General features: G+C 36.8%; 1 protein-coding gene across 1 annotated transcript in view; it reads right to left on the bottom strand.

The window, feature by feature from the left end:
- Window positions 1–12860, bottom strand: part of KAT6A (lysine acetyltransferase 6A) — a 116847-nt gene that overhangs the window by 29153 nt on the left and 74834 nt on the right. Inside the window, exon 9 of the mRNA XM_057537209.1 lies at window positions 7201–7316. Coding sequence (XP_057393192.1) covers window positions 7201–7316 — 116 coding nt within the window. The remainder of the gene's footprint in view (window positions 1–7200; window positions 7317–12860) is intronic.

The raw sequence follows: 12860 nt of genomic DNA, 5'->3' as shown, positions 1-12860 counted from the left end.
ATTGGCTATGTTCCCTGTGCTGTACAATATGTCATTTTAGCTTATTTATTTTATACATAGTAGTTTGCACCTCTTCATCTGCACCACTGTCTTGCCCCTCCCCCTTCCCTCTCCCCACTGGTAACCACTAGTTTGTTCCCTGTGTCTGTGTGTCTATTTCTTTTTTGTTACATCCACTAGTTTGTTTTATTTTTTAGATCCCACATATAAGTGATATCATATAGTATTTTTTTGGTCTGACTTATTTACTAAGCATAATACCCTCCAAGTCCATCCATGTTGCTACAAATGGCATTATTTCATTCTTTTTTATGGCTGAGTGGTATTCCTTTGTCATATGTACATATATATATACACACACACACACATAAAGAATATGTTATATATACATAACATCTTCTTTATCCATTCATTTGTTGATGGACACTTAGGTTGCTTCTGTGTCTTCACTATTGTAAACAATGTTGCTATGAACATTGAGGTGCATATATCTTTTCACTTTAATGTTTTTGTTTTCTTTGAATATATACCCAGAAGTGGAATTGTTGGATCATATGGTAGTTCTATTTTTAGTTTTCTGAGGAACCTCCATACTGTTCTGCACAGTAACTGCATAACTTTAAATTCCCACCAACAGTGTACAATGGTTCTCTATTCTCCACATCCTCGCCAACATTTGTTATTTGTAGATTTTTTGATGACAGCCATTCTGACAGGCATGAGGTAATATCTCATTGTGGTTTTAATTTGCATTTCTCTAATGATTAACAATGTTGAGCATCTTTTCACATGCCTGTTGGCCATCTGCATGTCTTCTTTGGAAAAAGATCTATTCAGGTCTTCTGCCCATTTTTTAATCAGCTTGGTTTTGAGGTTTTTTTGTTTGTTTGTTTGATGTTGAGTTGTATGAGCTGTTTATATATTTTGGATATTAACCTCTTATTGGTCATATCATTTGCAAGTATTTTCTCCCATTCAGTAGGTTGTCTTTTCATTTCGTCAGTGGTTTCCTTTGCTGGGCAAAAGCTTTTAAGTTTAATTAGGTTCCATTTGTTTATTTTTGCTTTTGCTTCCTTTGCTTTAGGAGACAGATCCTCAAAAAAACTGCTGTGATTTATGTCAAAGAGTGTTCCACCTATATTTTCTTCTAGAAGTTTTATGGTTTCAGGTCTTATCTTTAGGTCTTTAAACCATTTTGAGTTTATTTTTATGCATGGTTTAAGAAAATTGTCTAGTTTCATTCTGTTGCATGTAGCTGTCCAGTCATCCCACCATCATTTACTGAAGAGACTGTCTTTTCCCCATTGTACATTCTTGCTTTCTTTGTCATAGATTAATTGACCATAAGTGCGTGGGTTTATTTCTGGGCTTTCTATCCTGTTCCATTGATCTGTGTGTCTGTTTTTGTGCCAGTACCATACTGTTTTCATTACTGTAGATTTGTAGTATAGTCTGAAGTCAGGGAGCATGATGCCTCCAGCTCTGTTTTACTTTCTCAAGATTGTTTTAGCTATTCAGGATCTTTTGTGTTTTCTACACAAATTTTAAAATTTTTGTTCTAGTTCTATGAAAAATGCCATTAGTAATTTGATAGGGACTGCACTGAATCGGTAGATTGCCTTGCGTAATATGGTCATTTTTAACAATAATAATTCTTCTAATCCATGAACACAGTATATCTTTCCATTTGTTTGTGTCATCTTCAATTTCTTTCATCAATGTCTTAATAGTTTTCTGAGTACATGTCTTTTACCTCCTTAGGTAGGTTTATTCCTAGGTATTTTATTCTTTTTGATGCAACTGTAAATGGGATTGTTTCCTTAATTTCTCTCTCTGATAGTTCACTGTTAGTGTACAGAAATGCAACAGATTTCTGTATATTAATTTTGTATCCTGAAACTTTACCAAATTCATTGATGAGCTCTAGAAGTTTTTTGCGGCATCTTTAGGATTTTCTATGTATAGTAGCATGTTATCTACAAACAGTGACAGTTTTAATTATTCCCTTCCAATCGGGATTCCTTTTATTTCTTTTTCTTGTCTGATTGCTGTAGCTTGGACTTCCAACACTGTGTTGAATAAAATGGTGAGTGGGCATCCTTGTCTTGTTCCTGATCTGACAGGAAATGCTTTTGGCTTTCCATAAATGAGTATGAAATTAGCTGTGGGCTTATCATATATGGCCTTTATTATGTTGAGGTATGTTCCCTCTATGCCCACTTTCTGGAGAGTTTTTACCATAAATGGATGTTGAATTTTGTCAAAAGCTTTTTCTGCATCTACTGAGATGATTATATCATTTTTCTCCTTCAATTTGCTAATGTGGTATATATCACACCGACTGATTTGCAGATACTGAAAAACCTCTGAATCCCTGGGATATATCTCACTTGATTATTGCTTACGATCATTGTTTATGATCATTTTAATGTATTGTTGTATTTGGTTTGCTAGTATTTTGTTGAGGATTTTTGTATCTATGTTCATCAGTGATACTGGCCTGTAATTTTCTTTCCTTGTGGTATTTTTATCTGGTTTTGGTATCAGGGTGATGCTGGCCTCATAGAATGAGTTCAGAAGCATTCTTTCCTCTGCAGTTTTTTGGAATAGTTTGAGAAGGACAGGTGTTACCTCTTCACTAAATGTTTGGTAGAATTCATCTATAAAGCCATCTGGTCTTGGGGTTTTGTTTATTGGAAGTTGTTTTATTACTGATTCAATTTCTTTACTGAGAATTGGTCTGTTCATATCTTCTATTTCTTCCTGCTTCAGCCTTGGGAGATTGTAAATTTCTAGGAATTTTTCCATTTTTTCTAGGTTGTCCATTTGATTGGCATACAGTTGTTTGTCATAGTCTCTTATGCTCCTTTGTATTTTAAAAGCCTCTTACTTTATTAAAACCAAGTCTACTGGGATGACACTGTTAGTCTAAAGGGAATCATCCAATAAAACTCCAGGAAAAAACAAAACATGTCTTCTAGTAATAGTACAAATGGCTGCAGTTCTCTCAATGAAAAGATATTATCATATAGGAAAAACATTAGATCACGTGAAATGAAATGCAGTTATTGAGATTATGAATACTCCCTGCCCTAAAGAATACTGCTGGGTGCTGCTTTCTGTCATCTTCTTCCTGAGAGCACCTCGGCCTTGACTATCAAGTAGGTGTATGGTCACTGTGATTAGCTGCATCATGCGGTATAGCCCCCATACTTGACATTTATTTTAAAGTCACCCATTACATGGACACCACAGTCTATGAAGTCAGGACTGGGCTGCAGCTTATTGGTTCCCTTACTTCTAGGATGATGCAAATATTCTTCCTAGAAATTCCTACAATACCTTCTTGGCTTTTGAACATTGCCCAAGATAGTAGCAGTTTGTGTGACTTTTATAATAGGTCAACTTGTAGTAAAATTTTAATACAATAAAAATTACATCAAATACTACTTAAGTCAAAGACTATGGTACAAGCCATCTAAGATCAATCTAGATATCAATGCTGTATGGAGTAGTGAAGCACAGAGGTTAAAGGTTATGGCTATATGGTAAGAGAAAAGTGGGATTAAATCCTGGTTCTGCTGCTTATAAACTGTACGGTCTTGAATATGTTTGCTGGGTCCTAGGCTGTAAAACGAAGAAAGCAATATCCACCTCACAGAATTATTCCAGAGATGTTCAGTCCAGTAGCAAGCTCAGTGAATGGTAACTATAGCTGCTATTATTTATACTTAGTAATATGAATATTTTTATTCTTTCATCCATTTTATGTCATCATTTAATCGTCATTCAAGGACTTCAAGGAGGCTGTTCTTTAGTAACCGGGGCTGTCATAATCTACGCATCAAATCAAGTCAGGAACAGGATAAAAAGGTAGAGCAAGGTTCCTAAGCTACTCAATAATATGGGAATCTGCCTTCTTAGGATCTTAATATGCTCTTGCAGCAAAGAGGTCATTAAGAAGCTAGGCACTAAGCAGCTCAGGAGTAGAGGCTATCCCATGATCACAGTTCCTCTTGCCTCTAGCCCATCAATGTCATGTTTTTAAAGGCAGAGCAGGACCCTCTATGGACCTGTCTTCCATGTGTGTGCATCACATGGCCCTGTTGGAGAAACCTAGGGTTAAGACTCTGGTTTCTATTTTTCAACATCTGAGACTTAATCATACTGCTCCAAATGAAGCAGCATTATTGCTTCACTGTTGTTGTTTCATTTTGTTTTGTTTCTTTTTTAAGTCATGGATGCAAGATTACTTAACATACACTACACACACAAATATCTGAATATTATAGGAGACAATGCATAATCCCACTTCCCAAAAGATTTTTCCTCCTGTGATCGTTTTTGTTTTTGCTCCAATTGTCCTATTTTGCATGCTTTAGGATTTGGAATTTTTTAAAAAGTGTTTAAAACCTTTAACAACAAGAAAATAATTTGAAGTAATTTAGCAGAGAATAATAGTCGTTAACAAAGTAAAAATACAGGTTTATTATTTGGAAAACATAAGATCTCTAGACATTATAGTCAACTCAAGTTTAAAAGAACTCAGAAGTGAAACAAGCCTAAACTCATTTTAAATAGATATATGTGGTTTTCTAACAATGTACTTAAAATTATGAATAGATAGAAAAAAATCATAATTATCAATACTAAAGAGCTTATTAAACTACAGAATATTTTCTGATGGAAAATTCAGGGAACCCTCCACGATGGTGGATAAGGAAATGAATAGAAAATGTCTAAAATTCTACTTAAGAAAGTTGATGAATTTTACAGTTCTTACCCTATTGCTGCTTTCTATTACAATTCCTATTATACTTTTCTGGTTATTTATTTTTCTGCTGGCAATGTCTGTTCATTCTTTCACTGATAACTAATCCCCTCAAAGCTGATTAAGAAGTCACGTTCTAGTGACAACCTCATCAGAACAAAAAGCACATTTTTAATGAGGCTTAATATCTTAAAATCAACAGCCTCATGGTTGGGTCCATTCTCATCTTCTCTCTATCTCCATTCCTGAGTAAATGGAGTTCTTCTCCTCCCCTTGAGAGGAAGAAAGAAGGTGCCTGTGGTTCCAATCTCTGCACTACAATCCCTGGAACAGGTGACACATGTGTTGAACAAGCTTTCTTTTCTAAGTGGAGCACTCTTGTGATTTGGACAGCTCACTTAAAAAAGGCAATAATTTATTTTAAATTTATTTTAAATTACTATTACTTTAAATAATAATTTATTAAAATAATTTATTTTAATGAAGGAATTAATTCCTCAACTTTGTTGTTCTTGATCACACAATATCCTGGCTATCCAGAACTCCTGAGGAGGAAATTGCACTGAATACCTGTGTTCTGTAGGTAGTTGAGGAATTTCCTTCCCTCTTTTAACATATACACATAAAATAATATATAAATATAATTTAATCTTTTTAACAAACTCAGATTGTTGTTCTTCCATGAAATAAACAGAATGCTGCCTTAAAGATCTACCACAGAGTTTGGGGCTAACTGACCCGACAGTAAATGGGTCTCAGTTTGCTGTGTTTCATGAGCTTTATGTTAGTTTCCTTGAGTTTTGCTTTGTCTCTCTCTCTCTCTCTCTTTTTCTTTTGGTCACTGAGGTCTAGGTCTGTAAGAACATTCTCATTCTTATTTTTCTATTTCTGTTAGACTTGGAAACCAGACAAGCAAGTTATTAAGTTACATGGAAAGAAAAAGTTTAAAAAGATACTGAGTTCTAGTTTTTTAACAATTATACTGGCCTATTCCCAGCTTCTTAGAAATAACCCATATTAAAGCACTGTGTATACTATAAAGCACTAAATAAATCACTGTCAGTATAATTATTTTGGCTAACATTTTAGACAAACCATGTCACTAGATAGGTAAGAAGTTATATAATGAGTACTTTGAATACGTGTTTAACCCACAGAGCACCGTAATTTATTATTCCTAACAACACTCTGCTAAATGAGAAACTGAGGCATATGCAGCTTATGGATTAAAGAAAGAATTAATATGACTGCTGTACTTCAAATGGTAGGCCAGTATTTAATTTTTTGACCAAATCTTATTTTAACTATTTTAATTTCAACCCTAAAAGAAAAAAGTAATAATAACTGACATTACTGGGCACTCACCATTTTGAAGTGACTTACATATTTCAATTCATTTAATGTTCATAATAAACCTCATGAAGTAAGAACTACTGTTATCTCTATTTTACAGATGAGGAAACTGACGTACCAAGTAGCTGGGTAACTTAAGGTTATGTAGCTTATAAATGTCAGAGTTGAGTCATGAAACAAATCTGGCATGCTGCCTTATCCCAAAAAGCTGGTGACTGACCAGTTTTTTTTTTTTTTTTTTTTTTTTTAGAGATTATTAGTGATCTTTTTTTTTTTTTTTAATTTTATAGCTACTTTATTTATTTATTTATTTATTTTTGGCTGTGTTGGGTCTTCGGTTCGTGCGAGGGCTTTCTCTAGTTGCGGCAAGTGGGGGCCACTCTTCATCGCGGTGCGGGGACCGCTCTTCATCGCGGTGCGCGGGCCTTTCACTATCGCGGCCCCTCCCGTTGCGGGGCACAGGCTCCAGACGCGCAGGCTCAGTAGTTGTGGCTCACGGGCCCAGCTGCTCCGTGGCATGTGGGATCTTCCCAGACCAGGGCTCGAACCCGTGTCCCCTGCATTAGCAGGCAGATTCTCAACCACTGCACCACCAGGGAAGCCCCTGACCAGTTTTTATATCTAGAAACCCAAGCCATTTATATGTAATATTTGTCCAATTATTCCTGGGAAAACAAATCATTTACTAAGTTTGTTAAATTATAAAAATTTAAATAAAAGGCTACTCAGTGAAACTTTATTTATAGTTAAAAATAAGAATCTCCCTTTTAAAAAAATTCTTAGTGTGAGGTATGAAGGCAAATTTCTCATAAACAAGAAATGTTCCCCTTTCATTCTGACAATGTGTCAGGTTTCCAATCTTAAGTAATAGCTTTTGGACAGAATACAGCAAAGAAAATCTAAAGCCAACTGAGATTAAGTGGCTGCCAAAGTATGCTGCTATTATGGACATTTAAAACCAACCAGTTTTTTCAAATGTAAAAACATGAACTGCACTACAATGTCTCCAAGATCCCTTCTAGTGCTGAAGTTCTATGAATCTAAGAACGGAAGGTAAATGGTTTCTTAAAACATACCTTGAGTATTCTTGAGGATATGGAGAAGAGTACCAGGTGTGGATTTCATACTTCCCAAACTCAATAACAGAGGGACAGCGGACTTGCGGATCAGGGGGACCGGTCACTCCAACTTTCTGTGCGGTGAGAAAATACATTAATTACGTGAGTTAGCTAAATTAAATACGCTCAGACAGATGACAAAACCAACAAAACAAAAAAAAACCCATCTGAATCTAAGTGTCGCCTTCTCAGGATTCCACAGGAAAATTTTAAAAGCCAGGAACAAGCTAATAAGTTTTGAAATAAGCTGTACTATTCTTTAAATAGAGCATCCAAATGAAGAATAAAAATGCTAATAAATCTCTTAGAACCAAATGCAGCTGGTGACATTGCAGTTTCCACATTTAATAATACTGTGAATATCCTCAACTAAACTCACTCCTTAATCACTTAGTTGTTAAAGAGACCCTGCCAGCACTTGGGGATATAAAGTCAGGGGTGGGGAGGAGTGCTTGCTGCCCACTGGCCGAGATCACATGTATAGTGTCCCAACTGACAGCAACAGCAATGACCTACTAAACACGTGAGCACATAACAGAAAGGAATCATCCTCCAGTTTGTGAAAATAGATATTAAGGAATATGACAAAACAAGTAAGAGTCTTCATTTTACACTGCCCCTAAAATTCCCTTCTTAGTGGCTTTCATAGGTTTAACCAAAGAAAGTAATACTCTGTTAAACACATACTTTTATCCCTTTTTATCTATCTTCTGTTTATAATTAAAATAATTTCTATACCCCCATCCCTGCAATAACCTGAACTACACTATCTTAAAAAAAAGAATAACTTGTAAAGCGTTTAGGACTTCCACAGCAGCAGTTCAAATATAAACCACTGCTAATGACTACAAGGATCAGGTTTTAACACCTTAAATCCAAGGGGAATTTGATTTGCCCTGCACCCAATATAGCCAGATTCATATATGTATACATGTATATAGGCATACCTCGGAGATACTGTGGATTCGGCTCCAGACCACAGCAACAAAGTGAATATCGCAAGTCACACGAATTTTTTGGTCTCCCAGTGCATATAAAAGTACTTACACTACACTCTAGTCTATTAAGTTTGCAATAGCATTATGTCTAAAAAAAACAGTGGACATACCTTAATTTAAAAATACTTTACTGCTAAAAAACGCTAGCCATTACCTGAGCCTTCAGCAAGTCACCGTAACAGATCACGAGAACAAATATAATAATAACGAAAAAGTCTGAAATATTGCAAAAATTACCAAAATGTGACAGAGGCACAAAGTGAACAAATGCTGCTGGAAAAGTGGTGCTGATACACTTGCTCAACTCAGAGCTGCCACAGCCTTCAATCTGTAAAAACCTAACTGTCTGTGAAGCACAATAAAGTGAAGTGCAATAAAACAAGGTATGCCCCCGTGTGTGTTATGCATATAACATATAATATATATGCATATATATTTATTATGGATATTCTATAAACATTAACTGACTTTTTTTTTTAAAAGGAGCTAGAATTTAGCCTAATCAAACACGAGTATTAATAACTCTTCAAACGAGCAACCAAAATTATCGTTCAACTTCATGCTTTAAAAACCACTGCGAGATTACTAAAGTCTCTTGATGGAGCTCGTGACAAACACACACACACACACACACACAAACACCCCTTCTAACAAAACTAAAAAAAACAGAGGTTTTTATTCACTTTTCGTATAAATTCATTTGAGGAAGAAGGCTTTGCACCACAACTCATCTGAGAGCTCTCTCTGGTCTTTCTAACCAGTCCCTTTTATAAAAGGCCAAGGGACTTGTCTCAGGTTTCATGCTGGAACACAAGCCAGGTGAAACCTCACCTCTTCCTCAGACACCTCAAAACAAAAGACAAACATCTATTAGTTGGATAAACTGTGTTATGACACCAAGGAGTACTGAGGCTCTTCCAAAGGCAAAAATCAAAAAGAAAAACACAAGACAGGGTTAAAATAAGATTTTTTTCATTTCTGAAAACCAAAATAGAACTCTGCAAAAGAGTTTAAACACACCGTTCTTTAAACTACATTCCAGAATCATGTATTCTAATTCGTAAAGTAGTATCTTTTAGCCTATCTTCACAGCTCAAAACAACAAGAATAGTAGTACAGAAAATAACAGAATAACCAATATCAGAAACCAAATTTAACTTCCTGAGTCAAGGATCAAAGAGGAAGCACGGAAGGTGAGACCATGCCCCTGCTGTAGCACCGCCTGTTGTGTGAGAGCTCTCCCTCCGCTGCCTGGCGCTCCTCCAGGTGGACGCCCAACGCAGAAGTGGACACCCAGGCCCAGGACAACTGTCGGCACATCGCCGCCACGAGGAGGGTCTATGTAAAACCAGACTCAGAGCAGACCTTCTCTGCCTTCGCAGCCCTCGCCTTCCTGCACCGTGAGATGCAAACAGCCACAGGGTTCCACCACCTCCAGCTCCCTTGGGAAAGACGCCTCTGAGCCAGTGTGTTTCCCTTTACCAAGGTCTGGAAATTAACAAAGGCTCTGTGCAGTGAGGAAGTAACAGCTGCATCTACACCACTCATTAACCTAGTCCTTGCCAAATTCAAACTGTCAAATCTGAATTACAAGGTTATCTTTACTAAGTCATTTTATTTTTAAATTTCAGTCAAAATTTCATTAAACATGCAGCTTTCAAAGTAGCAGGTATCTAATATAATCAAGGGCACAACATTTTTTTAAACTTTTAACTCAGGTTCTGCCACTCTGTGCCCTCCTTCTCATTTGAATACGACAAAATCTTTAAAACATAACATATATTCTGGGCCAGAATGGACTTTTTAATCTAAGAAAGTAAGGGGGGCACTAAATGCACTAGTAAACCTTGGGCTAAATCAAAAGGTAACTTTAAATATGCCTATTCTAGAAAATAAAACTTTTATTACCAGCAATTTATGAGAAAAGACTGTATTCTTCTGCAAAAACTCCACTTCTGTCAAATGACTAATATATATTTTCCAATATAGAGACCACTCTTGCACACAGAGACCCCCAAGTCTAGATCTGGTGCAGAACGAAAATTACAACTGATGTAGATACAGCCCTGATCCCTCCCTCTGCCAGAACTTCCTTTTCCATTCCCTGTGGGAAATGACATTTTGGGGTGGGAGTGGAGGGTAGGACTGTACCCTTAGTATCAGCATGAGAATGTGAACTGTGGGGAGAGGACATGTCTTTCTGGTATTTGAACATTTTCCCATAAAAACTATGATAAAAAATAATTCTGTTCCTTAGGGATTAAAAGTTACCTGATGAAAGAGATACATAAGAATGAGTTCACATGCTGCCAAGTGGAGAGAGCATGACCTTAAGGAGTAAAGAGACTCAGCATGTGTGCAGCACCTACTGTGCAGTCTCTGCGCCTCGCACTGTCATCTCATTTATTCCCCACGATCCATTCCTCAAAGTAGGAAACAACATGCCTGCTTTATAGATGGGGGGAGGGGAGAGAAGCAAGGATCAGAGAATTTAAGAGGTAAAGAACCCCAGGACAGGAATATCAAGAGTGAAGCACAAAGACAGAAAAGAACCAACCGGGTACAAGGTGAGATAGAAAGTATGGGCAGTCCTCAACTAATTAATTTCTGAATTCCAAAAGTTTGTGTGTAAGTTTCTTTGAACTGGAACTTAGTTTTCCGAAGAAATGAAGCTACTACATGTCCACAGTCTCTTATCCAAAACCCTTGGAATAGAATGTACTTTGGAACACTGAATTTTTCTCATGTTAGAGAAGTACTACAGTACCTATATGTATCTTAAATCAACAGCCTCAGTAGGATTTGGGACAATGCTCCATAATCAGATACATTAATATTTCTTTAGCAAAGCATATGAATAGTCACATTAAATGGGGTAAGTAAAGAATATATATAGTCTAAACTCAGTTCAGATCATGTTTTGCCAACAATTGAATTAGGGTAACTAAGATCTTACTATAAAATGAGTTATAATTTTTTTGCATTCTCTAAAGAAGATATACATACAGATGGCCAATATGTACATGAAAAGATGTTCAACATCACTAATCATCAGGGAAATGCAAAGGTAAACCACAATGAGATACCACTTCACACCCATTAGGATTGCTACTATAAAAAACAAAACAAAACACCAGAAAATAACAAGTGTTGGCGAGCATCTGGAGAAATTGGAACCCTTGAGCATTGCTGGTGGGAACGTAAAATGGTACAGCCACTGCGGAAAAAAACAGTATGGCAGTTCCTCAAAAAATTAAACACAGAATTATCATATGAACCAGCAACTGCACTTCTGGAAATACAGCCAAAAGAAATGAAAGCCAGGACTCAAACAATTATTTGTACACCATGTTCATAGCAGCATTATTCATAAGTTGAAAGGCGGAAGCAACACAAGTGTCCACTGACGGATAAAGGGATAAAAAAGATGTGGTACAAACACACAATGGAATACTATTTAGCCTTTAAGAGGGAAGAAAATTCTGACACATATTACAACATGGATGAACCTTGAAGACATTATGCTAAGTAAAATAAGGCCAACACAAAAGGACAAATATTTTACAATTGCACTCATGTGAGGTCTGCCTAGAGTAGTTAAATTCGTAGACAGAAAGTAGAATGGTGGTTGCCAGGGGCTGGGGGAGGGAGAAATGGGGACTTAGACTTTCCTTTTCTCCTTATCCAGCTTAGATTCCAAGGTCTTCTACTACCTCATCTTTATATACATCCTTAACTTCCTTGCTTTTCTCCTGATTCACCGAAACCCCAACTCTGGTTAAATTCAATATTCTAACACAATCCAAGTTATTACCCTCATATCTGAACACTATTAGAGAAAAACACAGAACCATGCTCACTAGTCTCAATTTATAATTCATACCCACTAACCTCAATGGGCCCTTGATGCTTCCCTACTCCATTCACTCTCCTGTTCTTCTAGATTATTTCATTACTTTCTCCTGTCTCTCCTCAAGCCTCCAATACCTTGTACCCCATCTTCACAATCAAGCAATGCCTTTGCTTTCTAAGAAGCAATCAAAAGAGAGCTTCCGCAGCTTTCCAAGGCACGTCTGTATGTCTACCCTTGTGGCCATACACCCTGCCCTTCCTTAAGGCTATGGCTGAATGGTCTAGGCTCCTACCTAAGGCCAATGCCCCGAATGACATGAATGACACACTAAGCGCTTTGCAAATATCAATTCATTTAATCCTTTCAAGAAACCTATTAAGTAACTTGGTTGACCAAGGTCACTCAGCAGAGACAGGATTTGAACTTGTGCAGGCTGTCTCTAATACCTAGGCTCTTAACCACTATCTTAATAAATACTCAATAAAATTTTGCTAAATCATCAAATGAATGAACTCAAAATACATCTAAACAGCCTTTAATATGTGACTCATAATGGGTAAATGCCTTAAGACACTAAAACAGCCCTCTGCTCCCATCCCTAATTTCAGCAGTACCAAGGAGTCCACTCCAGCAACAAAAAAGCAGTCATGGAGATACGTTAAAACCCCAGCACGCTAAAACTAACATCCTCTTACTAGCTTTCAAAGCCCTCTAAAATCCAGCCCTATACCAGTAATTCAATATATTTTTTACCATTACCCAACAAT

This window comes from Balaenoptera acutorostrata, chromosome 21, assembly GCF_949987535.1.
Source record: "Balaenoptera acutorostrata chromosome 21, mBalAcu1.1, whole genome shotgun sequence".
In the NCBI taxonomy this organism is placed as follows: domain Eukaryota; kingdom Metazoa; phylum Chordata; class Mammalia; order Artiodactyla; family Balaenopteridae; genus Balaenoptera; species Balaenoptera acutorostrata.
This window is presented reverse-complemented; position numbering and strand designations above follow the sequence as displayed.